We start from the raw sequence: 27027 nt of genomic DNA on the forward strand, positions 1-27027 counted from the left end.
GGGGGGCCTTCAGCTGCTCTGACTCACCCAGCTAACCCTCCTCTTGGTGTCTCACTCTCAGCAACCAAAGCCCTTGGCCGATCTCCATCGTCCAAATCTACAGTTCTGCTGGTGGACTTTTGGGGTCTGGACAGTCCTTTCATCATTTCTCAAAAGAAGGATGTAGCCTGGTTCTTTCCTTGAAAGTTTGTCTCAGGGAAGAGGCTGCGAAGTTATTTCCAGAGTCCCCAAAGGAGCTTCATAGAGGAAGGAAATAAGGAGAAAGCGTCCTGGTGTGAGAGCTGTCGAGCAGTAGATCGCTCTGGGTTACCGGTGCTTCGTTCCTTAAAGTTGTCAAGAGAAGGTTGGAGAGGCCTCTGTCTGGGATGGGTGTTGGACTAGATGACCTCCATAGACACTTTCAACCCTGTGGTTTTATTGTTCTGTGACTGCATTGCTCCCGTATTTCTCTGATGAGCAAAGAAGGATAATGCTTTCTGCTTGCTGCCCCTTCCCCATAAGACGGGGCAGGACACAGTGGGCTTGAGTAACCACGAAGTCGCTTTCTGCCTGATATCAGGAAACATTTCCCAACGTTAAGAGCTGTTCAGTGATGGAACCGGCAGCCTCAGGCGACACGGAACTCTTCCTTTGTGTGGAGGTGTTTAAACAAAGCTGGGGTGGCCATCTGTCAGGGAGGCCATCGTCCTATTGACTAAAATGGCATTTAATGGATTCTTACCCCGGGCAGGAGTTGGACTAATGTTCTCCAAGAGCAAATACGCCATCGAGGACTGGAACCAACAGAGGATAAATGGGGGAGCAAAAGAGGGGAGGGACAAAGGGGGGGAGGGGAGAAGGTTTGGAGGGAAGGGAAGTACATCAAAGGCAGGAAGGGCCACCAGGCATCACCTCAGGTGTTTCTCCTCCAAGGCACGATGGGAAACAAACAGAGGCTGGCCAAGGAGGCTCTGGATTCACTCAGGCATAGGATGACACCGGAATTTGGGTGACACCTCCAACTGGGACATCCCCTCCAAGGCTGCCACTTACTCCAAACTTTATAATAGAGGGGAAGGGGGTGCTTGCTTGGCCAGACAGACAGAAAGAACCTAAAAGTGGACATGGATGAGTGGTTAAGAGGTGAGGATGGAAGAAGTAGGGCATCTCAAAACACCTTTCCTGTCTGCTCTTTCCTAGAAGATCAGCCCAACCGTTGCTGACTCACTCTGCCATTAACGGAAGGAGGGAATTGTGGTTTGAGATAAACAAGGCGGGATATAAACAACACCAAGCTCATTTAAATAAATCCAGGCCTCCGTGACCAGAAAAACTACATCCCGGGTCATTGGAGGAACCAGCAAAGGTGCCCAGGGAACCTCTCTCTCTAATCTTGAAGGCCTCCTGGAAAAGACAGGCTGGAGGAGAGAGAAGGTTGGAGCTGCAGCTAAGAAAGGAAAGCAAGAGAATCCAGGAAATTGCACATTTTTCAGCTTCAAAGGATATTCTGAGCAAGATCCTTGAGTAGCTTATTAAGCGGCTCGCTTGTGAGCCTTTAGAAAACAATGGCACCAGAGAAAACAACAGCTAATAATAAAAGAGCCAGTGTGAGTCTGCCACAAACAAGCCATGACAGATGCCTCTCCTTCCTTCACAGAGTGGCTAGCTTGGTACGCTGGGGAAATGCCATGCGGTTCGTGGAAATCAGCCAATTGTTTAGAACATGTTTTTTTATTTCAAACATTTATATCCTCTCTGAATAAAATGGTATAAAATATGGTCTACCTCCCAAGCTCAGAATTAGTCAGGCAAGGTGACATCCTATGGCAGGGAAAGTTGGACATTAACAAAACAAGATAGCAGCAATATTTTGAACTTTAGCTTTGGAGAAGTTTTGGAGAATGTCCAAGAGAACAAATCAAAGAATCGTTGAACAAATCAATGTAGAGTTCTCACTTGAAGGACAAGTGACCTGGCTCAAATTGTCATATTTCAGACGGGTTGTGCTGGGATTCAAAATTTTTTTACTACTGGTTCTATGGGCGAGGCTTGGTGGGCATGGCAGGGGAAGGAGACTGTAAAATTTCCAGCCAGAGGCGGTATTTGCCAGGTCTCCGAACTACTCAAAATTTCCTCTACCAGTTCTCCAGAACTGGTCAGAACCGGCGGAATCCCACCTCTGGTTGTGCAATGCCACAGTTGCCTTGAGAAGCCCCTAATGATGACAGGTGGAAAGAAAGAGGACCGTAGCAAAGAGGATGAAGTCAATTACAAGGCACATTGGTGGGAGACCTGAAGGGCAGCGTTAGAGTCAGGCCATTCTGGAGAAGGTCCATCTATGTGGCATGAAGGATCAACACCCAAGTTGATGGCAATTGGTAGTCAACCAAAATAAAGACCAGGTGGCGCTTCCTTAGGTGTATTCATAATGGAGCAAATATTCACACACAGAGGTAACAAGCTTCATATCAGCTTGGAATAGGGAGCATCAGGTGGACTGTCACACTCAAACCTTAATGAAGCAATGAATTTCAAGTGAAATTCAATGGTGAGAAATGTAAGGTTCTGTTTTTAGGCAAGAAAAACTAAATGCACAGGTACAAGACTGGTGGAACCTGGCTCAATAGCAGTAACTACAAGAGAGATCAGGAGTCTAATGAACAATTATTTCAATATGAGCCAGCAGAGCGTGGCAGCCACCGAAAGAGCAAATCCTAGCTGTATTAACTGAGGGATACAATCAAAATAGCATGAAGTCTTAATACCACTTTATTATGCCTTGGTAAGGGCACCACTTAGAATGCTACATCCAATTTTGGTTGCCACGATATTAAAAAGATGTTGTTGACCCAGACCTCACCCAAGAAAGAGTGCAGTGCAGTGCAGAGCAGAGCCGAGCAAGAAAGACGATCAGGGGACTAGAGGCTAAAACATATGAAGAACGATTGCAGGAACGGGGCCTGTGAAGAGAAGGACCAGGGGAGACAGGAGAGCAGTCTTCCAATATCTCAGGGGCTGCCCCAAAGAAGAGGGAGTCAAGCGGTTCTCCAAAGCACCAGAAGGCAGGACAAGAAGCAATAAAAAGAAACTAATCAAGGAGAGAAACAACCCAGAACTAAGGAGACATTTCCTGACAGAACAATTAATCGGCGGGTGATTAATTGTGGGTGCTGCATCGTAGAGATTTTAAAGAAGAGATTGGACAAGCATTCGTCTGAAATGGTATAGGGTTTCCTGCTTGCCGCTGGTTGGATCTGAAGACTTCCAAGGTCCGCTCCAACTCTGTAAGTCAACTGTGCAGGTGACACAAAAGCTAGAACACAAAAACGTTAGAAAAGAAAGAGAAGGTTGAAGAAGATTGAGGAAGGCTTGCATAATGAACCGAAACGAATAGGGTGGAATTTAACAGAAAGAAATGTAAACAAACTGGAGGGAGTTCAGAGGACAACCATCCAGGTTTTGTGGGGACAGAAAGCAGAGTCCTTTGAGGACTATCGAAAGGAACCGGGGAGGATAGTCTGCAAAAGAGAAAACAGGGCAGTTGTGATAGTGCGTTTTCAGCTATCTAGCCCGTTGCTCCATAGGGGAGGATGTGGACATGTCTTCCCAGAGGGGAGGAGCACAACCCAAAGGATGAGGTTACAGAGAAATAGAGGTAGGTTGGGGATGAGCAGCTCCTTCCTAATGTTGGAATCGCTTGTCTCTCAAGGTGGTACCTTCCTGTCCAAACAGAGGCTGGATAGTCATTGGCTCAAAATACTTTAGCGGAACCTGCAAAAAGCAGAGGTTGAACTATATCAATGATGGCAAATCTATGACACGTGTCAAGGTTACACACACCACAACATTTTGGGGGGACACAATCCAATTGTCATGAACTTAGATTTCACTTTCCAGGTCCTGGACAGACACAAGCGCTGCAGGCTTGGATGGTCCTTCTGGGAACCACCTTCAGAATTTCACGGCTTCCAGTAGCTGGGCTGTAAAGCAATTGCAGAGCTTCCTGGGATTGGTGAACTTTTACCAGCAGTTCATCCCCAAGTTTGCCCAGATAGCCCTGCCCATCACCCACTTGCTCAAGATGGAAGGGAGGGTGAACCAAACTGAGTTAGCCATTCAGTCCAAATTCCATCATAAAGCCCCTGGATATCTCCTGCCGCGGGCTAGGTGGGTTGGCTACTGACTCTAGCAAGCCCGGAGGCTTACCAGGGAGGCATTTCATGGAGGCACACACAGGACACCCGGCCCCATAGGCTCCTGGGTCCTTTTCCATCTTTGGCCACCAGAACGGTCTCTTCACCAAGTGAAGGGAATTCACAAACTTGAAATGCCCTGCAGATTCTGCATCGTGGCTCCTCTCCAGGATGAAGGTTCTCTGGTAGGATGTACAATGTACTCCCCTTCTGCCCCAAGCCCTCCTTCGTCAAGAGATCGTCCTTACGTGGAGTCCCCAGGTGCCTGCAGGGAGGCTGTTCTCGGACGGGTTGTGAGGGCTGCGGCTGCAAACTGCCTGGATGGGATAATGGAGTTAACTGCCTCCTCTTGAGTACTTCCGTACTGGAGTATGCGAAAGAGGCATCTGCTAGGAAGTTCTCCCCGGCCCTGGAAAGTAGTCAAGGGTTAAAATGCTGAGCCCATCGGACCTGCTCGGGGGACAGCTTCCTCAGGGCCTCCAACGCCTCCAGGTTCTTGTGGTCTGTCTACACTTCAAATGGAATCTTACTGCCCTCTAAGAACTGCCTCTGGGTGAGAAGAGTCCATTGGACCACCTAAGCCTCCTTCTCCCAGATGGCCCACCACCTCTCAGACAACTTGCCACATGTGTAGGCACATGGTTGCAACTTTCTCTTTTCATTCCTCTGGAGTAAAACTGCTGCTACTGCCATATTGCTGGCAGCCGTGGTAGCGCAGTGGTTAGAGTGCTACTTCTGCTGACTGCTGATTGCCAGCAGTTCAGCAATTCAAATCCCACCAGCTCAAGGTTGACTCAGCCTTCCCTCCTTCCGAGGTGGGTAAAATGAGGACCCAGATTGTTGGGGCCAAGAGGCTGACTCTGTAAACTGCTTAGAGAGGGCTGGAAAGCACTGAGAAGTGGGATATAAGTCTAAGTACTATGGCTATTGCTATCTGCCTGGATCACGAAAGGCTCATCTGGGTTTGGGTGCTTCAAGACTGGTTCAGCAGCAAACAGCCGCTTCAGCTTTTCCAAGGCTGCCTGGCATTTGATGGACCAATTTAATGGCTGCAACACCTCAGGGCTGCAAGAGAAGACTTTTGGTCACCAAGGGAGTAAAGGAGGCCTAGTGTCAACTGTCCAGTTGGCATTCACAGAAAAAGAAACTCCATTATTTTTCCACGAATGTAAACATTGAACAAATGTATATTGGCACAGAAGCAGCGAAACCTGTGCAAATGCATGCATAGTTCATGTCCCCTTTCCCCACGGGCCACACCCAGTCCATTATGCTGACCAATCATTTCTGTTGATTTTATTTGGGGAACCAGATGATTGCGCTGTGGCATCCACTCCAGTGGTGGGATTCAAAAAATTTTTGCTACCAGTTTGGAAGGCGTGGCCTGGCTTATCGGGCATGGCTTGGTGGGCATGGCGGGAGAAGAATACTGCAAAATCTCCATTCCCTCCCCACCCCACTAACCTGCTTTCCAGCTCTGTTCTCCTGTGCAGGGCAGCCAAAGAAGACCCAGCCGATCAGCTGGGACTCACTGGGAGGCAGAGAAGAGATGGGGTTGGCGGGGCCAGTCAGAGGGGGGATTGGCCTCTTCTCCGAACTACTCAAAATTTCCGCTACTGGTTCTCCAGAACTGGTCAGAGCTGGCTGAATCCCCCCTCTGGTCTGGGCGTCTTTGGGGTCAAGCAATGTCTCATCCTTGGAGGCCATTCCCTCCATCATTGCATTCCAACCCACCATCACCCTCGTTCTTTGTCAAGCTGCAAGCCAAGTGGAATATAGGTGAACGTTCGAGTCAGTCTTGACCCTGAGGATGGAGCTTCCTGTGGGAGCTCCGGCATGGGCCTGAACTCAGCCCTATGGCCACTTTGAAAGAGCTGCTGTGCACCGAGTTGTTGTATGCCCCTTGGATGAAAGGTAGGAGCTTGGCCCAAATAGTCTGCTGATAATTTATATAATGGCGCAGGTATTGCTCTACTAGTGACTTGCTACACTCAGCCACCTCATTGGTACTCGGATCATAGGTGGAGCTAAGTTCCTGAGAGAAGCCTATCCATTTTAAAAAATTCCTGCCAAAGTTTTGCAGTGAATTTACATCCCCATATCTGAGATAATGTGCTTTGGGACCCCATGTAGTCTGCAGAGGTGTTGCCCAAACATCTTAGCTAGAACCAGGCAGGAGGAATCGTGGGACCCACCACGAAGTGTGCTTGCTTTAAAAACAGGCCAAGTGGGAGGAGGACTGGGGAGCACATCTTTCTCCCCGCTCAGGACTCCATTGTTGAGGGGTCTCCAACGCTGGCAACTTTAAGACGTGTGGATTTCTGGGAGTGGAAGTCTTCAGTTGCCAACATTGGAGAGCCCTGCTATAGATGAAGCGAAAGAGGAGAGTCACATGTAGGCAAGGAATTCTACAGCAACAACTATCCATGGTGACCGGTTTAGCATGTCACAGAGCCCAGTGATTGGGGGGCTCTAAAGAACCAGGGGGCAGGTTGTGGCATTGCAAAGAAAAGCGCTTTCCAACCCACCTCCTCCATTTCGCTTTCCTCCTCTCCCAGCAAATGCCGCTGTTTCTCACCGTCTGTTGCAATCTGTAAATTGTGCTTCATGCTGGAACGTTGTGTGATCCCAGCCACTTGTGTAGTGGATGAAGATGAAGAGAACCTGCCCAAGACCATGGATGGAAAGCCCCCCCCCCAGTCTCCTTCCATTTGGACGTGTCCTTCAGTACGCAGGGCCTGTTGGGCTTCGCTCTTGCCTGCTGCTTCCGGTTTCTGATTTCCTGGCCTTCCTGGAGCTTCTCCCCGTCAACAGCTCTGGAACCATTAAGATGGTTCCCCTGGAGCCCTTGCCTGGGAGGACGCAGGGAGTTTGTCCCAGAGGGGTTGGGGTCTGCCACAGGGTTGATCTCTGCTCCCCAAATGTAGGGCTGCATTGGCCCCTTCCTGGAGAAGAGGGGTGGCCATGGAGGGGCCCCTTCCTGATGTCGCTTCGGGGTCTGTGGGGGCATCCAGGTAGGAGCCCTCCTTCTGAAGGGGCTGCCCCCAACACGGATCCCCTCATCAACCCCTCTGGCCAAGTTGGCCTTCTGGTCCACCCTTTCCTCCAACAGAAGACTGGAACTAACAGGCCTGAAGCAGCTGTAATTTTTCATCTGGGTCTTTCCGGGGATTTGAGCAGCAAACAACTTAGTCACCCAGAAATCCAGGGAGGTGAGTTGAGGAGAGGGGGGAGTTTGTCTTGTTGAGAGGAAAATGCAGCAATTAATTTGTCGGCACCCGACACCTTCCTCCCCTGCAATTAAATCAAAGGTTCCTAAAATGGACTCATCCCTCATCTCCCGGCAGCTCCCCCGAGCCCTGCTGGGCCTGCAGTGACACCCAGCAGCCTGTGCTGCAACGCTGCCACGTCAGGCTGCAGTGAGCGGGGCCAGCATCCAGCAGCACCAAGAGCAAGGCCCCTGTCCATTGGCAGGAGGGCTTGGAGTACGAGGGAGACACACACACCCCGGTCTTCCAACCGCAAGGCAACCTGTGGAGCCAGCACCGAAGGCAAGGACCCCCGGGGGCCCAAACCTTCCAGGGCCCTTGGTGCAGGGGCGCTTTGGAGCATCGCAAGGGGCATGTCTCGCCCAAAGCTCGGCCTTTGGCCTCCCTGGACCAGGCACTCTCCTGCTGCTGGGATGCCTTGGGAGGGGAGGGCATTTTCTGAGCAAGGATACTCGGAGGAGGCAGCAGGTAGAGAGGCTTCCTTGGGCCTCTTTGGAGGTGGGGTTGTACCGGTTCTGTCCACTTCTGTAGAACCGGTAGTTCTGAAGAGCAGCAGACAGAGAGCATGCAGAGAACCAGTTCTATGTCTGCTGCTCTTTTGGCCCGCCTGCCCGCCCGGGCTCTTACCTGAACTTTATTTTCCTGTGTTTTCAACCGCAGCTGCTTTGCGCGATTGAAAAAGCAGGAAAAAAAGGGCTTTTCCAACCGCTGCACACTTGCACGCAGCGCTGCTCGGCTGTCCGGGCAGCTCAGCAGGTCGTAAATTGCACTCACGCGACACACACACACGCGTGCATGCATGCAGAGCAACAGAACCAGTAGTTCTCAAAGTCAAAGGACCACGAGGAGTTAAGCAAGAAGGCAAAAGAGTTTGGTGGGATTTTCATCCATGCCTCCAATTGAAGGACATGGCCTGAAGATGGAATGGAAGGATTGTGGAGTGAAACTGTTGGTTCAGGGGTGGGGAACTTGAGAAAACTTTGTATTCCTGGACCACAATCTGTGCCATCTCTAGGTAGGGTTTCTGCAAGCAAGAGATGAGTTGAACCTCACAGAGACTGGCCAGGACGTGTCTGGAAGACATCTTACTAAACTCAAGTCATGTGGCAGACTTTAAATCAAATCTGGAGTGGGAGGGAAATCAGAAGGCAGTCAAAGTTCCTTGAATTTTAGGAGCCTGGCTCAGGGACGGGGGTCCCTCCTGCAGGCTGAGTTCTCTGGAGCAAGACCAGCCCAAAGGGGAGGCATCCAAACCTCTCCAGGGAGGTCCAAACCTCCCCCCTCCTTCTCCTTACGGCGAATGGCAGGTCCTTTTGGAGAAAACCAAACGATGCTGGGATCATTTACAAGGGACTAAAAGTAAACAAGTCCTGTTATGTACACACACGCATTAAGGGCGCTTTCTGAGGGGAGCCTTGACACACTAGTCTGGGCCAAGGGCATCTTCAGCCTGAAAGCGGCTGCCGGGCAACTGCTCCTTATAGGTCTGGTACAATAATACCGTCCTTAGAGCGCATGTCGTGAACCCATGGAGCCCATTAACCCCAAGTTAAACGAATAGCTTTGGAAAGTGGAACCAAGACATGGAAAAGCTACCAGTGGCTGCTTGCCAAGATGGCTGTATCTCACTCCAGGAGTCGCTTCTGTTTATGGGCCACTGGAGGCTTCTGGGCGACTCTGCAGCCTGGTTGAACTGACTGGTGAATGGAGCTGTGAAGTCTTTTGAGCTTGGGGGTTGTCTTAAAGATGCTTCATTACCCAATTCAGCACTGATGATGTTACCTAGCTGGGTCGTGAAATGTCTGCAAGAAAACTACCAAGCTGCAAGAGCACCAAAGACCCTTCACTTCAACCCTGAGCTCCAAATATTCTCGCCTATTGGTACATTCAAGGAGCTCTGGACTCCCCCGCTAGTTATAGATGGTGGGAGCTCTCCATGGTCCTACAAAAAGCAGCTGCTCAGTTGGAGCCTACAGCGCCTGCTTGTGAGTCCAACTCTTCCCAAGAGTCTCGGAAGGTTGAAGTCAGGATGCAGTTGAGAAGGTTCTTGATCTCAGACGCACCCCGGCACCCGGCTGGCTCCTAAGTCTAAAGTTGTTTTCTCCAAGGCAACTTTAGCGTCAACCAGGTCCTGACAATTATCCCCCTGTTGCATCGCCCTTCCTGCTTTCCCCCAGTTACTGAAATGGCCCCTGGTAGAAAGAGATGGGGATGACCTGGTCTGCGGCCTTGCAAGAGATATATCTGAGTGTCAGGGGGCAAGGCAGGAGTTCTGCTTCATTTTGTGTTTTTCAACAAGACACAGTCATTTTTAAAAATATATATATTTTTACAGTGACACAGTAAATCCAGATTACAAAGGATGATAATAACATCAGTGTGCCTGGTCCCAGGGAAAGTGTTTCAAACCACCTTCCAACCACTTCAAGCTGATTTTAACTGAACTAATTCATTTCAATTAGTTCCAAAGTTAATACAGGTAGAAACAGTTGTGCACGAGTTTTAAATAAAGAGGGGAAAGATTAGAAGACTCTGCCTCCAAAACAATATCCAAGTCAGCCTACTGTGGCAGCTGAACTTACACACTTTTCCTGTGCAAATCATACGCTTAAAAAACAAGAAGGGAAAAAGAACTGGAAAGCTGAATTTCTAACACACGGGCTCACACACTTTGGTAACACAATTCAAAAACAGGGATTAAAAACATTGGTGGATTGTCCCCTTGGAGGAGAGTCTGCAGACCCCACCCGGCCCCTCCCAGTCAACGGCATTCACAGTCGGTCATGTGTTCAGTTAACGGGAGGAGTTCAGTGATTCTCCTGGCAAATGAGTTTCAAGTCTGATAAGGTGCAATTTACAGATTATGATGTCACAGTGCAATTCAGCAATCAAGAACTTCATTCTCAAATAAAATGCTTGACCTATGCAAAAAATCCATGGCAGAAAACAGCCACCGACAGCAAGATGATGGCGTTGATGTTGACCACGCGCCTCCACAATGGCACCTCCGTTGTGTCTGTCAACTTATGCTGCAGGGCCTCCTCCTCTTCCTTGCTCAGCTTGGGGCCCGTCTGTTCCAAGCCGCAGAACCAGTTGTAGGCTTTCTTGCAACAGTTGGTCTCTTTCTCTTGGGCTGCAAGGACAACATGGCCGATCGTTAGATGTAGCAGCCAAACCGACCCTTTCATGCCCAAAACATCCTCCTAAAGTGCCACCACCCTATTCTCATATATGTTGCTTATATGCCCCAATGTACTGTAGGGTTTATCAAATCAACTGACCATTAGTCATTCTGCTTCATATTGAAACAAATAACACTGCCAAACAGAGACTGGAAAGAATCTCTAACGAGGAGTTAGGCAAGAAGGCAAAAGAATTTGGTGGGATTTTCATCCATGCCTCCAATTGAAGGACGTGGCCTGAAGATGGGATGGAGGGATTGTGGGGTGAAACTGTTGGCTCAGGGGTGGGGAACTTGAGAAAACTTTGTATTCCTGGACCACAATCTGTGCCATCTCTAGGTAGGGCTTCTGCAAGCAAGAGATGAGTTGAACCTCACAGAGACTGGCCAGGACGTGTCTGGAAGACATCTTGCTAAACTCAAGTCATGTGGCAGACTTTAAATCAAATCTGGAGTGGGAGGGAAATCAGAAGGCAGTCAAAGTTTCTGTCCAAAGGGAGACATCCCAGATCAAGAGAGGAAGTGGTAAAAGAAAGGGGCACCCAAAATACACCAGAAGATGCAGGAGGCAAAGCTAAGAAGGCCAGTGCTGAGAGCCAGGTGCTTCTTGTACACCGGTGCTTTGAAGAATGGAGAACGAAAAGGGAGAACGTGAAGTCTTAGCGCGGGGAGGAAAGGTCATTTGATTGGTATCTCTAAAAGTTGGTGGAAGGGATCACATGACTGGAATATAAAATTAGAAAGGTATAATTTGTTGACAAGAAAAAAGCCCAAGAAGGGGAGGGGGGGAAAGGTGTCATATCATATGCAAAGCATTTCAACGCAAGCAAAGAGATTCAGGACATCAAGTGTGAAAATCTGGCTGAAAGCACCCGAGTGATAATCAAGGAAACAAGCAAAAAAAACCCAAAAAGGACCCAGGTGTGGGCGTGCTTTTCAGACCACCAACCAAGCAGGAGGTGTGACTGAAATCTTCGCAGATGGGACCCTTGAATGTCCAGGAACCCCATCATGGTTCAACCACTGGAGCATCAACTGGGAATCAACCAAAGCAGCAAGTGGCAGATTCTGTAGCTGGGGTGTTAAACTCAATTTCATTGAGGGGGGAGGGGGGCGTGGCCTGGGTGGACGCGGCCAGCTTGATGTCACTCGTGTCAGGGGCACCTGTGGCGGCCCAAGTGCTCTGCCAGCAAAAACACGCTCCAAATCTCCATTTTAGGCTGGGACAACCTCCTGCAATCCTCCGGAGCTCCATTTTTGCTAGCGGAGGGTTGCAGGAGGCCATCCCAGCCAAAAACGGAGACTTGGAGCCCATTTTCACTGACAGAGGCACTGGAGGCCGGTCCTTCGCTGTTTCCAGCATGGTCTCGTGGGCCAAATCTAAGCACCCCGTGGGCCAGATCCAGATCGTGGGCCTTGAGTTTGACACCCCATTCCATGGGTTCTGGTCTTGTACAGGGCTTCATCATCCAAAGACTGGAGTAGAGAACCAGCCATGTTGGGCTCCATGCTTACTAACAAGGAAGAAACGTTTGAGTGGCAAGGAGAGAATGACAGGAGGGAATGATGGCCATTGTCTTCCTAGAATTCACCCTACAGGGAAGCAGAACCAAACGTTCTCCGGTTACTATTCTTCATTTCAGGAGATCTGACTTCAACTACCGGAGGGAAAAAGTCGGAAGGCTTTGAAAGGAATTGGGGGGCGGGGGTTTGGGAGATTCTCAGAAAGGAGATTATTATTAAGGCCCCAATGCAAATCATCCTAAAGAAAAACGGTTAAAAATGGGACGGTCCTGATGAAGCCGCCAAGGGTCACAAACGACTCTCTATCAACAAGAAACGAAAAGGACACATCTGAAGAATGGAAAGCGGGGCATTTTACAAAAGTAGAATATCAGAGCAAGGGTATTTTCTTTTTCTTTTCTTTTTTACCATTGCTAAGAAAAGATGGGGAAAAGATGACAAGCAATGGGGAGAAGCTGGAACTACTTAATTTTGCATCTCTTGTGGCCGCGGGAAACCATGGCCCAGGGAAGCGGGGAGGGAGCAGCCAGGTCCAGCCGAAGTACAGAGGAAGGGCCAGGAGACGGGAGAAGAATTCGGGCTCCCAGCTTTAAAAACAAGTGGAGGCAGAAAACAGCAAATCAAGCAGCTTTGGCTGGAATATCTGGGGAAATTCTAGAAAAGATCTCGAGCAGCCAGTTTGCATGCACTTAGGTGGGAACAGGAGGCCCTGAAGGGTTTATTAAAGTTAAGTCAGGCCAGGCAAATCTTAGAGCTCTTCTTTCCTTTTTTTTACAGAGAGGCTAGATTTGTGGACCAGGGTGGGTGTGAAGCGCCTAGACTTCATCTGATGATGCCGACATAGCCTCTCTTTGATCCGATGGAACAAGGTGAGATGGATGGTCCGCTATTGGACAGGTTCAGTTGATTGGAAAACCACACGCAGCGTAGGGTCCTTAATGCTTCCACTGTATCCCCTTCATCCCACTGCTGAGCTTACTATTAGGAAATGTCTTTCTATCATTCCACGAGAATCTCTTTTCCTTTCACTTAAGATCATTCTTGCACGGACTCTTCTGAGAGGCCTTTTTTTGGGGCATTTGGAAAGGGCTACTATCTTCTCCAGACTAAACCTGCTGATCTTCTTCAGTCTCTTCATAGCGCTGACTTTCTAATCCTCTGATCTCTGCCCTTCTTTGATCCCTTCCCTAGCACATCTTCAACTTTAGTGACCGGAACAGTGCACAATACTTGAGGTAAGTCAGAGAACCCAGTCAGAGAACGAGGGACAGTTATAGCCATGATTTGAAGATGATTGACACAACCCAAGTTTGCATTTCCCTTACTTGCAACCATCGTATCATTGTGATATTTCAAAGTCTTTCTCATAATGATCATTAATAATCCCAGGATGCTCTTTCTATATGAGTGCAATTGATTTTTATTTCCAGTGGAAATGAAAGTGGAAAGACTTAGATATACAAAATATGTTGGCTTTCCATCTGACCTCATTTCCTCCAAAGAGAGCTTCTGGCAACTACCTGAAGATGCTGAGAATTCTTCTCTTAATAGCTCCAATTACAGAACTTCAACATTGATTACTATTATATTACATTATTGTATTTTAAAAGTAACTATCTGTGCAATCGATTTTGACTCTTAGCAAACACCTGGACAAGTCCACACAGTTTTCTTAGCAAAATTTCAAGTGGTTTGTCATTGCCTCCTCCCTAGGGCTGACAGAAAGTGACTGGCCCAAGGTCACTCACTGGTTTTGCACTCATGGCGGAACTAGAACTCAGAATCTCCCCCTTTCTAGTGTCAACCCTGAAGCTGATCTGGCTGGAGCCATCTTGGAGCTTCCGTGCTGCCACACTGAGCTGAGGGATAGGGAGGGGGGATTAGAGATAGTAGTCAAAACAAAATATTTTCTCTTGGGAACCAAGGACACCCTCACACCTGGTCGGAGGAAGGAGGAGTGATGTCACCAGATTAGCAGATGCTGCCTTGATTGGGACATGTGACTGATTTTTTAGGGTTGAGGAAAAAACTTTTACTTTTAATTAGGTGAAAACTAAGGGCCCCTCAGAGTTGGTTTTCACCAGATATGTGCCAATACGACATTTCCAACAAAGCTTTTCTTTGAGGAATTTACCTGCCTCGGAGTTTTTGCTTGTAATGGATCTTTTACTTGGAACCCTGACATTTAGCCTAGTGCTTTAACCAGTACACAAAACTGGTTCAAAAATGTATCGTTATTACCATATAATAATATAATACTATAATATTATTTGTAAGATTTCTATCCCATCTTTCCCCCCTGAACTCAAAGAAGCCCCCTCCTCATTTGCTGCTGCTACTTTATTCACAACAGGCTGACGGGCAACAAGGCATTTTAATGCCATCCACTCAAACTCTCCATAACTCCCCTGCAAGATCTGGATTCCACAACAAACCAGGTTTTTCTCCATTTGTAGTTTTTTAAAATGACTAGATTCCTTTTCAAGTTTGAGAGTGGGATTTTAAGATGCAAAAATAGCAGTTTCAGGAACACTCCGAATATCTGCTGCAAAATCCTTAACTAATATGGAGATAAATGCATATTTGAACTATTCAGTCTTCTTGAGGACCATCAAAATTCCTCCTGGCATTTTATTTTAGTTTATTTAGCAATCCAATCTAAGTGATTGCTCTCCAATGAGCTAGGGTGCCTGCCAGCATCGTGGTCAACATTCTTCCTTCTGATATCTAGGTCAGATAGGTTAGGAGAGAGATGCAGTCAGGTCTCTCCTAGATTGAAATAATATTTCATGGGAAAAGGAATCTCACCTGGCTCTTCCTCATAGTCCTCCACTCCTTGCACCATCTCCCCTGCGTCCAGATCGACACGTTGCTCTTTACTGTTGCGCAAAGTCCAGCAAAGACGATAAAGCTGTTCAGGAAACAAAAACCACAACAATGAAGCAGCTGAAATGACCTTGAATGAGGTCAAGACGAGGCCCCAGACTTGGATCAAAAGAGGCGACCAGAAGTGCCCTGGTAACTCCACTACTCCTACTCTCTCTGTACCCAATACCTCTAGCAGAAAAATACAAGGCGTTCTATAGCTGCTCATGCAGTGTTTGTCAGAGTATATTCATGAACTGGCAGAGACATGGTTAACAAAGTCAGCCAGCGAGTAAGCATGGCAACAGACCAGCCAATGGGAGCTGATTGTGGGCTGGGCGTGGTTTGGCTCTGCGTGCTTTGCTAAGAAGTGAAACTAAACCTAACTTGCTTGCTTACTGAAACTGATATCTGTTCTGAGACGCTGTTTGTGTTTGTGTTTGCTTGTAACCGTTCCACACTGGAAGAAACCAATGGTGCTGTACATTTACTTATTTTATATAAAAGGAAGTTAATGAATCCTGCTGAGTCAGTCATTTGTGTGTTTTTCCGGACTTGAATTTATGCTGCAAACTGTAACAGGGTGGAACTTCCCAACCAGACAGAACTGGGGAGATGCATCCTCAGGAAGCATCTTCTCTAACATGGCTTCAAAGGGGTTTCCTCCCACCCAGCTGGCTTTCACTTCCGCTGAACTGGAGGTGTGGCTGCCTCAGAACTGAGAGCCCCCAAGGTGGATGTGAAGGGAAAATGGCCCGTCCTTTTATGCTCCATGTTGGGCATTCACAAGAGGCTTGGTTGGACGGAGGCCTGGCCAGCCCCTATATGTTGGTCAAGATATTTCTTGACCAAAATCTTAGCGAGGGCAGGGAAGAGAGAAGTGAGGTGGGACAGGGGGGTGTCAGGAAGAGGAGGGCATTGCTTACATGGACATCATCGATTGGCTTGGTCAGGAATGAGACGATCAGAATGATGGTGAGAGAGACAGCAAAAAGGATGATAGCAAAATAGAGGTAGTGCACTTTACAGATGATCGCTGGACATTCACTGGGCACAGCGCAGCTGCCGGTTCCATAGGCAAATTCTGCAAACATTCGACACAGCCCAATTACCAGTCCCACTATCAGGCCCCAGAAGGCACCCTGCGAAAGACAATACAATGCAATTAGGGGAACCTTTTCCTCCGCACGTCCTCTTGTCTTATTCCTCACAACTGCAGCGTGATTCTTTGGGCTCACAGTTGTACCTATTGTGATAGATAGATAGATATAGAAGGGTTGAACTTGAGATAGTCCTTGGAGGTCAGCTAGTCCAACCCCCTCTCCTTCTCTCTCGAGTAGGAGAGAAAAAAACACCCTCCGGTGCTCCGTCCTGCCAGGGTTTCTGGCTTGGCACCAGGGCTAGGAGCCTCCTAGGGACCGATTGCTCCGGCGCGCTCAGTTAAGAAGTGGATCATCCGGCCAATTGATTGCATCTCTCCAGCCTAATAAATCTGGCGGCAGCCGAAATAACTACACTGATCCAGCACAGGCGTTACTCAGATAGGAAGCCTCGTGACAGGTAAGCAAAGTTCTTAAAGCAAACTTAAGATGAACGCCTCCATCAGCCAGCGGAAAGGTGGCAGCCTGTGAGATGGACTAGTCGCCTCTTTCCCTGGCTGCCGCTGCCACTTGTTCCTCCTCTTGTGCCACGGAAACCACACCCCTTCCGTGTCCTGGGCACAAACACTCCTCCTTTTGTGAAGGGAGTGGTACGCAGAGCTTCTGTGGGCTAGGAGACCCTCCAGCCTTGAAGCCAACGGGACCTCCAGCTTCCTTTTGGCTCCCTCCAGCTGGAGAGGCAGAGAAAGAAAGGGGCCCCACGCAGCAGGGGTTGACCCCCCCCCACCCCCCACCCCAGCCAAGGGCCAGCTGCTCACCTGCTCATTGACTCTCTTGCAGAAGATGGCCAGGAAGAAGACAGCGGCAATGGGTGGGCCCAGGTAGCTGGTGATGGATTGGATGTAGTCAAAGAGCTGCCCACCCTGCGCAGACTGGATCACGGGCACCCAGGCAATGCTGACGCCAATCAGGCCCAGGATGAACAGCCTGGGAGGAGGAGAAGGCAGAGAGAGGCATTGGGGGATGCCAACTCAGTCAACGAATCCAAGAAACTACCTTGGCAGACGGATCCGAGCCCTACTTATCCACAATTCGTTTCAGGGGCGGCTGCTATATTTACATTTATTCATAGGTGCACGACTGCAAAGGTGTGCTTTGCTGAATTTTTCTATTTTTGTTTCTTTTTTCAGCTTTTTCCTTCTATGAATATTGTGTGTTCCTTTTCTTTGTTTTTTTGTCTTTAGTTAATTGCAAAAAGAAAACAGCAGAAAGAGTGTGACTGTGAAAGTGCAAATGAACTCCTGCCCATCTTGTACCTGCATTGCCCAGAGAAAATAGGGCAGGGGGGGTGTCAATTTGACTTTTTTTGATCTCCCCTCCAGACCCCCCTCCCCTTATTTAAAGGGGAAAATAAGCCTAAATCTCAATAAACAGCCCGAACAACTGAGCCCCTGGGCAGGTTGTCCCTCCTGTCAATCAGCTCCTTTGTAAAGAGGAGACAGGAAAGTCGCCAATCCTTCTTGCTGATTCTGTAAGACGCGCCTTCAGTTAAGCCAGGTGGCCTCCAGGGGGCTCTCTGGTCCGAATCTCTTGTAGGTTTTAGAGAAGAGGCGGCCAGAGTGGCCCCCCCCCCACCTGCAAATTTCCAGGTGAAGAGCAGCATGCAGAGGAAAGATAAAAGCCATTCCTGGCTAGGCAACATGGCACCAGGGGCTCCAAAGTCAGGCTATTTCCCCCTCGTCCCACCCCCGACGACTTGCTTGGGTCAGTGTGTTATTTCCAGAGGCTGGAGACCAGTGGTGGGGTTCAAACGTTTTTACTACCGGTTCTGTGGGCGTGGCTTGGTGGGCGTGGCATGGGAGGAATATACTGCAAAATCCCCCTTCCCTCCCCACCCCACTAACCTGCTTTCCAGCTCCGTTCTCCTGGGCAGGGCAACCAAAGGAGACCCCAGCTGATCAGCTGGGACTCAATGGGAGGCAGAGAAGAGATGGGGTTGGCGGGGCCAGTCGGAGCCAGGCGGGATTGGCCGGTTCTCCCAACCACTCAATATTTCCACTACCAGTTCTCCACAACTGGTCAGAACCAGCTGAATCCTCCCTCTGCTGGAGACCCACAAAAGCAAAGGGGAAGCATTTGGGCAGGTGGACCCATAGGTTTCCCAAATGCCCCAAGGGTTCAGCCGCCCTGGTCTTGGGATCCAGCTGACCTTTCTTGCAATTTCCCCTCTGCTGAGTCTTCACTGCTGCCTCTGCCGCCGCCCAGCCCTTACCTGCCGACGATCATGAGCTCCCTCTCCTTGGCGGTGGAGCGTATTTTGGTGTAGATGTCCATGGTGAAGAGGGTGCTGGCACTATTAAAGATGGAAGTGAGGGAGCTCATCAGTGAAGCCAGCATCACAGAGAGCATCAGGCCTCGCAGCCCTGAAAAATAAGGCGAGGGGTGTGTGAAACAGGCAAAGGTTCGGTGTGAGCGTTGAGGGTTACAGGCTGGCAGCCCAGCCACATGGGTGAGAGAACTCAACCGTCTGGCCTGGCAACTGAACGCACTGCTGGGAAAAGGCTGTGGGACCAAGGAGCCCCCTCATCATGCCCTGAAGCCGGGGTGTCAAACTCGATTTCATTGAGGGCCGCATCAGGGTTGTGTTGGACCTCGGGGGACCAGGGGGGACTCCCAATCTCCATTTCCTGCCGGGGGGGCCTCATGCAACCCTCTGCCAGCCAAAACGGAGTTCGGGAGCCCTCACGAGCTTAATAAAAAAAAGCCACTACACATCACAATCGCTTTAGGATCAACCTGGCATCCACACACGGGTCCTGTTGTGGTTCGCCAGCAGCAGGTGCGGACGGCAGAGGTATCGGACAGCAAGGACGAAAGGGAACCAGTCAGAGAGTCTGGCGAGGACTTGGACAAGGGGCCTGAGTGTGATGCAGGACCACACTCAGTCCGGCATCAATGAAGCAGAGGACCCCGGGGAGCCTGTGCCCAGTGCGCATGTGCTCGGGGCTGCTCGAAGGAGAGAGCAGCTGAAGCAGCAAGGACGACTCGGGAGAAAGGCTATCCCTCCCATAAGGGATAAAAACCAGCCCTCGGGGATGTGTTCTTTGCAGGAAGCAAAGAAGTTCTTTAGACTCTGAGCCCTCGTTGAAGCCCTGCGAACTCCGGTTTATTTTTGAAACTTCTGTCAGATGATATTTATCAGTAATTAGACTTCTGTTCTTGGCAGCCTTTCACAACCTTCAAAGGGCTTGCTTTTATCTCAGACAATTAGGTTTAAATGACTCTTGGCTGGGAATGCACAGAATTCCCAGCGCCATATTAAAAAGGTTTGCTTTGATACACAGTTTGTATTTGTTTAGTTTGAACAAGGCTTGGGTCAGAACAAATCCCCTTTTTATAGCCGACTGTGGGCAGAAGGCAGCCTGAAGGCCCCTCATAATGCACAGCCTTTAGGACACACCATCCTGGGCAACAGACCTTAACCAGCCTTGCAGTCCAAGGCACAAACAAGCCAACCCGCTGGCCTCATCTCACCGTCTGGCATGAGTTCCACCACCATCGTTGGATAGGCAATGTTTGTACAGCCAACCTCTGTCCCACAAGCCTTCTTGCACACCGAGGGAACGACACACGCCACTCTATCTGTGAACCCAAAAACAGGAAAGTGTGGGCCCCATGAGGGAGCTGAGCAAGTTGGCCTCCCTCTGCCCTCTGCCCTCTGGGTGGCCCAGCTCTCACCTCGGTAGAGAATGCGGCTGATCATGCCTGGCATCACCATCAGGAACATGGGCAGCAACTTCAAGTAGCCGCACATGATGCAGCCAGCCTTGACATGGGACATGTTTTTCCCCGAGAGGCATCGCTGGACAATGACCTGCCCAAGAGAGGAGCTAATGAACAAGCACCAAGACAGAACACAGGGCCTGGACTCTTAGGGTTGGAAGGGTCCTTGGAGGTCGTCTAGTCCAACCCCCTGCCCACGCAGGAGACCCGGCACCATTCCATACGAATGGCTGTCTAGGACGAGGCCTCTGGCTCTGGGCCAGGATTTTTCCACCAGGGTTGGATCTGGAGATTCCAACATCACTTGGATGCGGTGGGCCTTTCTTTACTCTTTTTTTTTATCATTTTTTTTTTATTTTGACAACAAAAATTGATAAACACAAACACAAAACATCAAATAAAACCATCTTTCCATTGTACAGTATGTTGGTTGGTATATATCTTTGTGCATGATATTAGTAGTCTTTTCCTTCTAAATTTAGATTAGAATTCATATTATATAGAACAACTATGCATATTGTATTATATTATATTATATTATATTATATTATATTATATTATATTATATTATATTATTATATTTATTATTATCAAATCATTATTAGACCATCATCCTTTTCGAGCAAATCTCAACTTTTACAAAACCTAGTTCATAATATCATTCATTTCACTGTAATCAATTATAACATATCATTGCATTATATTATCTTTACTATTATGTTATATTTATATTATAATGTATTTTACTTCTCTATTTTCTTATCTAGCCATTGATAAAATAAATCCCAAATTTTATAATATTCTTTATCTTCTTGCTCTCTAATTGCTAATGTCAATTTACTCATTTCTGCATGTTCCATTCTTTTCTTAATCACTTCCTCTTCTATCGGATTTTTTTTCATTTTTCCAATTTTGAGCAGATACAATCCTAGCTGCTGTTAAAACATTAATAATCAAATATATCAATTCTCTACTGTATCCTTCACGTAAGATACCCAATAAAAATATCTCTGGTTTCAAGTCTATATGCTGTTTTGTCATTTTTTCCAGCCATGTATGAATTTTAGTCCGGTATCTTTTGGCTTCCACACACGTCCACCACATGTGATAATATGATCCAGGTATCTGATGACACTTCCAACATTTCTCCTGTTTGTTCTTGAACATCCTTGCTCTTCTTGTGGGGGACAAATGCCACCTGTTTCCTTACTCTTATGGCAAGAATGCTTTACTTCCATGAATTATAGGGAAATCTTTTGGTTCTATAAGCCCACCTCCCCAGCCCCTTGGCATAGCCACTGGTGGGTGCAGCTTTTTCCCTAAAACGTTCAGGCTAGATTCATATGATGCACTGAGCCACAAACTAGTCAAGGAAATTTTCAACTTCTGGTTGTACCAATTAGTTTACAATTCCACGTATCCTGAAAATCAGCTTCGTTCCATAAGCCACAGTTCAGTTAACGTACTCAACATCATGCAATCAAACCACAGTTTGGAATATGAATGTAAATTTAAATCTAAGAGGAAAAGACTATAGATATTGTGCACGAGAAATATGTACCAACCGACGGACACGCTGTATAATTGAAAGAAGGTTTTATTTGTTGTTTTATGTTTATGTTTGTCTATGTTTGTTGTTAGAAATAAAAAAAAACTTTAAAAAAACAACCCATAGTTTGGGCGTAGACTCTCGGAATGTCTGGATTTATTTCATGAATTCATTTCAATGCCAGCCAGAGACTAAGCATTGGCACCAGTGATGCCCTTCTAGATGGCATCCAAAGACCAGCCTGCCTCTGCCCAGCACAAGGCCACCCTCAGCTTTAGAAGCCCACTTTGGAAGGGGGAACTAGGGCAGAGATCTGGGCCTGTGAGTCCAGATCTTAATGCCCCAGTTCAGGGGTCCCCAAACTTAGCCACTTTAAGACTTGTGGATTTCAACTCCCAGTATTCTCCAGCCAGGCTGGAGAATACTGGGAGTTGAAGTCCACAAGTCTTAAAGTGGCCAAGTTTGGAGACCTCTGCCCTAGTTCCTAAAACCAAAGCATTGTCTCTTTTGGTCTCCAAGCACAGGATCAGGATGAGCCCACCGAGAAGCCCTGTGGGCGGGGAACATCATAAGCACCAAGAGTATCATGGCCCTACCTGGTCAGTGCACCAATACCACAAGGCCAGAATGCTCAAGCCAAAGATGAGTCCAGGCCAAGGGAGGTCGCCGTCCACCGGGTCCCGGAAAATGTGGAAGGCATCTGGACGGGGAGTGTAGCACTTTTCGGGGATGGTCACGTTATTGTAGGAGATGTTGGCTGGGATTGCTGTCATGTACTTCTCCAGCAGGCCCTCATATCCCCCGACTTCTTTAAAAGCTGCGGAAGGTGATACAATCAGTCAGGGTAAGGAAGCCTGTGAGAAAGCAGAAGCGTTCTCCTCCTCTCCCGCAAACCCATGGGGTTAGACACACATCAGCTCAGGCGGGGACTGTAGTAAAGACAGAATTGGACCATTTCCTAGGGCAGAGGTCTCCAAACTTGGCCACTTTAAGACTTGTGGACTTCAACTCCAGAATTCTCCAGCCAGCATAGTATTCCAGTATTTGAGGTGTGTGTGTGTGTGTGTGTGTGTGTGTGTGTGTGTGTGTGTGTGTGTCATCCTACTCTCCAAAGCACCAGAGGGCAGGAGAAGAATAAATGGTTGGAAACTGATCAAGGAGAGAAGCAACATAGAATTAAGGAGAAACTTCCTAATCATGAAAACAATTAGACAGTGGAAGAGCTGGCCTTCAGAAATCGTGGGCGCTTCATCACTGGAGGTTTTCAAGAAGAGACTGGACAGTCACTCATCCGAAATGGTCTAGGGGTGTGATGGCGAACCTACGGCACGCATGCCACAGAGCCATTTGTGCAGGCACGCAAGCCCCAGGCAAACTTACCTCACTGCGCATGCGCGTGCCTCCCGGCTGATTTTCAGGCCTTTTTCGGCCTGCCAGAGTCTTGCGGGAAGCCTCTGCAGCCTTTGCAGGCCGAAAAATAGGTCGGTTTCGTCACTTCCAATATTTCAAGAAATACTGGAAGTGACGAAATGGGCCCATTTTTCGGCCTGCAAAGGCTTCAGAGGCTTCCCTCAAGCCTCTGGCAGGCTGAAAAAGGCCTCAATCAGGCCAAAAAACAGCTGGGAGGTGCAGTGCAGGTAAGGGCACGTGGGGGAGGGATCACGTGCGCATGCACAGGGGGCCCGCGTGTATTGCCTTCTGGGTGCTCGCATGCGAGTGTGCATGCACAATTTTTTGCACAGGAGCCCAAAAAGCTTAGCCACCACTGGTATAGGGTCTCCTGCTTGAGCAGGGGGCTGGACTAGAAGACCTTCAAGGTTCCTTCCAGCTCTGTCCTGTTCTATTCTAACCTACGTCCAATAAATGTGCATCCACACGGATGCTCACGTGCCCAGCGCTGCCGGATGATTTCTCATGTATATGTTGAAAATTCAACTGGATCAGAGCCAGCCCATTGGAACCTGCCTAAATCCCTGGGCCCTTCCTCCAGGGGTTGCCACATAGCAAACGGGTGGGCATGTTTCAAACACAGGCCAGATCTGAGGAGAAATTTCCTACAGGGAGGAGCTATTAACCAGCCTTGAGAAGTGGAGATTGGGGGTCTTCAGACCAAGGGGGTACCACCATCTGCCTCAAAAGCTTTAGCAGATCCTACACAGAGCAAGGGGTTGGGCTAGATGACCACCAAGGTCTTATTTTTTAAACTCTATGATTCTGTGAGTTAAGCACCTCTGGTCTAGGTGGATCTGGGCTCTGTCCGGCCTTCTTGAAAGCAACTCTGTCCTATTTTCCCCATTTTTTTCGTACCTATTTCCTGTATTCTTACTCATGTTTATACTTATATCTATTACCTTGTAAGGGATTGACAAATAAAATAAAATAAATAAATAAATAAACTCCCAGGCGCCCAGCCAAAGCCTCTCAGGGCCTTCTGGGGGAGGCCTCCCCTTCACACCAGCCGCGGTGGGCCTGGGGGCAAGGCACTCTCGGGGCTGGTTTTGAACTCGGGCTTACCAAAGACGGTCAGGATGACGGATCCCACCAACATGATGAAGGTCTGGAGCGTGTCGGTGTAGATCACGGCGGCCAGTCCTCCTGCCAGGCAGAGCGAGGGGAGCAGAAGGCTGCGATAAGGGGAGGAAGGCAGCCCAGGGCCAAGCCCCCCACCCCCCCAAAGAAAACCCCTGGGCTTCTCCGCTGGGAAATGGGCAGGGGGCAGACGGGGGGCGGGCTTCCCAGGCACCAAGGGGCCCGAAAGGTTGCGTGTGGGGCTGAGCCTGACATCAGGGCTGGGAGGCTCACCTGCAAACGGGACTCACCTGTGATGGTGTAAAGGGCTGTGATAGTCAGCAGTATAATGATGGCCACATAAATATTTAGTCCCATAGCAATTTGGATGAAGATGGCTCCGGAAAATATATCTGCCTGTCGTGCAAAGGAAGAATTCGCCCCTTAAGCCAGAGCACCAGGGAAAACCCCACGCAGAGCGGCAGATGGGCCCCGAGGGGCCTCTCCATCCACCACACCCCAAGGGCTGTGCTGCACGAGGATGTGGGGGGGGTGCTTTCGTGTGGGCCTGGTTACAGGGGTGTCCCAGAGGAGGAGGAGGAGGGGGGCAGGAGGAACTGCAGCAGTTGGCCCTGGATCAGCCATCTCCACTGCCGCCAGCCTCTGCTCCCTGGAAGCAGAGAGGCTAATGGCCAACAATAACCTTAGAGACCAACTAGTCCAGCCCCTGCTCAAAGAGGAGCCACCAAGAGGGCCTTGGTTAAGAGCCACAATAAAGGAGGTGGGGTGGGACACCCTTGTGCATGGACTGTGGCCTGCTCCTGCAAATGTGCCCCTTTTCTATGCAACCAGTGGGGTGGGGCCTGGCACTTGAGCACCCACAAATGGGGGCCCACTAGGACAGGGGTCGCCAACCTTTTGGACCTCAGTGACCACCAAACTCATCATTTTAAATCCCGCGGATCACTAATATGAATTTTGACTGACGGTGGCTTGCTGATGTTTTCCCAGGGTCTCTGCTACTTTCTGGGAAAATCCCCCCCACAAAATCTGCAGGAAAATTCTCCACCCTGTTTTCCTACTGATCAATCATTCTTTATTTGGGATCACAGGATACCGTCTCCAGCTCCGTTCTCGGGGGCAGAGAAAGAGAGAGAGAGAGAGAGAGAGACTTTTGGCTTCATGCAAGGAAAGCAGCAGGAGCCGCAGAAGTCTTTCTTTCTCTCCCCCAAACTCCGCCAGAAATGAGTCTTTGCCACCGCAGCCTCTTGGGGCAGGAGGCCTCACGGGGTCCCAAACACTCCTTTTTGGTGGAGTTTGGGGGGGAGAAAGGAAGACTTTTGCTACTTTCCTTGCATGCAGCCAAAAGCAGAAGAAGAAGCAGAAAGAAGCAGCCCGGTGGCCAGGCCAGGCGCGTGGGGCAAGTTCTCCCCCTCCGCCCTTTCCCCACCTCCCCTCACGACCTTGTGTTGTTCGCAACGCAAGTGACGCAAGCCTTGTCTTCCCACGGGCCATGTGGGTGGGCAGCCATGTGTTCCCGCCCAGCCTGGATTAATTGCTTTGGTGCTGACATTTCTCTAAGGACCACCAAAATTTTCTCACGGACCACCAGCGGTCCCTGGCCCACTGGTGGGTGACCACTGCACTAGGAGGCTGGTCTCAGCCCTGGCCTTCCTCTGCCCTTCCATCTTACTCATCCATTGCCAAAGACGTAATTACAGGTGTGGCATGAAAGGTGTGTCTCCTTGAAAGCGCTGCTTACGGGAACAGCAGCGTCCCCACATCCTCCCAGCATGTGCACCTCCCTCATGGCCTCAGGCAACCTGCTGCGGTAGGGCTGACCCAGCTCTCCTGCAAAGGGACGGGGTCTCCCCTTCGGAACTGGCAGAATGAGGGTGGGGCTCTAACAGAGTCTGTACCCCAACAGAGCCTCCCGCGAGAGGCGGAGGGCCCGCCCGGCCCCTGGAGGAGGCAGCCTGCAGCCAAAGGGCTCCGGCACTGCTCTCTCCGGATCCAGCTGTTCACCCTTCCAGACAGAACTACCTGCATCTCTCCCCCTCCCATCGGGCCCCTGGCTTCTTGGGGGGGTGGGGTGCCCTTCCCATCCCACTAGAGTTTAATCAGTAACCCTGATAGAGATCATTTATTGTGGGCTAGTGAGAGAAGGCAGGGGCCCTGGGTTAATGGGCACAATTAACTCCTGCCCGTTGTTTACCAGGGCAAAGAGTAGCATTGCAGGACATCTGCCAGGCAGAGCGCCCCGAAGAGAGGGAGGGGGAGGGAGGGAGGGAGGGGGGAGGGAGGCCTCCCTTGGACTCATTAGCTCTAGGCCTCGTTCCACCCCCCAACATGGCTTCTTACAACCCCCCCAACCCCCGAAAAGAAGGGCTTGTAGGAAGGCATCTGTTTTGGAAAAGTGTTCCGTCAGCCGTTTACTTGGGAGCTGAGGGACAGGTGGTCCTTCTGGACTGTGGCCCTCAGAGGTCCATGGGAAGATGTGGGGCCGAGGTATCTGGGACCGGCTTGTGCTGTGCAGAAGCCCAGGGGATGCAACCCATCCAGCCCAGAGGCTGTCATGTGGGAATACCCAGCTCTCATGACGGGAAGGGTTCCTCCAGGCACTTGGCCCATCGCACAACCATCAGCCCCTTGGCAGGGGAGTTGACTGCCCCTCCACTCTGGACGCTCCCTCAAAAGCCCTTCCCCTCCCCCTGAGGGTGGAGGGACATCGTGGGCCTGAGCTACGGGGAGCGCCATGAAGTTCTTCCATGAGCCTGGAGACGCTTCAGCTGCTAAACTCACCGAGATCTTGGTGAAGATGTACAGGAGCAGAGACAGGACCGACAGGTAGATCTGAATCCGTTTCCCTCCGAAGCGTTTCTTCAGATACTCCGGCATGGTGACCACCTGTGAGGGAGGAAAAGGTGCTGATGGGGGAATGGGGAACATCTGGTGCAGAGGACCCCAAGAACCGCAGAAGCATGGATTGAAAAACAAACGGGGGTGGGTGCGGGGGCGCTAATTTTGGCCCACCATGCAAAAAAAGAATGCATTTTTCAACCTTTGGGAACTTTAA

At 49.5% G+C, this 27027-nt stretch overlaps 1 protein-coding gene across 4 annotated transcripts in view; it reads right to left on the minus strand.

The window, feature by feature from the left end:
* Positions 1-9749: 9749 nt before the first annotated feature.
* LOC113447048 (sodium/glucose cotransporter 1) overlaps positions 9750-27027 on the minus strand; it is a 30206-nt gene continuing 12928 nt past the window's right edge. For 2 of the 4 annotated variants that reach the window (XM_087913539.1, XM_026717036.2), the window contains exons 5-15: positions 26754-26858; positions 24263-24368; positions 23958-24038; positions 22040-22260; positions 19850-19985; positions 19646-19753; positions 18384-18534; positions 16930-17098; positions 15938-16153; positions 14955-15057; positions 9750-10574 (exon numbers count right to left, since the gene is read on the minus strand). In XM_087913539.1, the coding sequence (XP_087769665.1) occupies positions 10363-10574; positions 14955-15057; positions 15938-16153; positions 16930-17098; positions 18384-18534; positions 19646-19753; positions 19850-19985; positions 22040-22260; positions 23958-24038; positions 24263-24368; positions 26754-26858 (1608 nt within the window). In that variant the 3' untranslated portion in view covers positions 9750-10362. Of the gene's footprint in view, positions 10575-14954; positions 15058-15937; positions 16154-16929; positions 17099-18383; positions 18535-19645; positions 19986-22039; positions 22261-23957; positions 24039-24262; positions 24369-26753; positions 26859-27027 lie in introns of all 4 variants that reach the window. The other 2 variants (XM_087913540.1, XM_026717035.2) reach the window with 1 other exon arrangement.

The sequence above is a fragment of the Pseudonaja textilis genome, chromosome 15 (assembly GCF_049901715.1).
Source record: "Pseudonaja textilis isolate UNSWEBS1 chromosome 15, rPseTex1.2, whole genome shotgun sequence".
In the NCBI taxonomy this organism is placed as follows: Eukaryota; Metazoa; Chordata; class Lepidosauria; order Squamata; family Elapidae; genus Pseudonaja; species Pseudonaja textilis.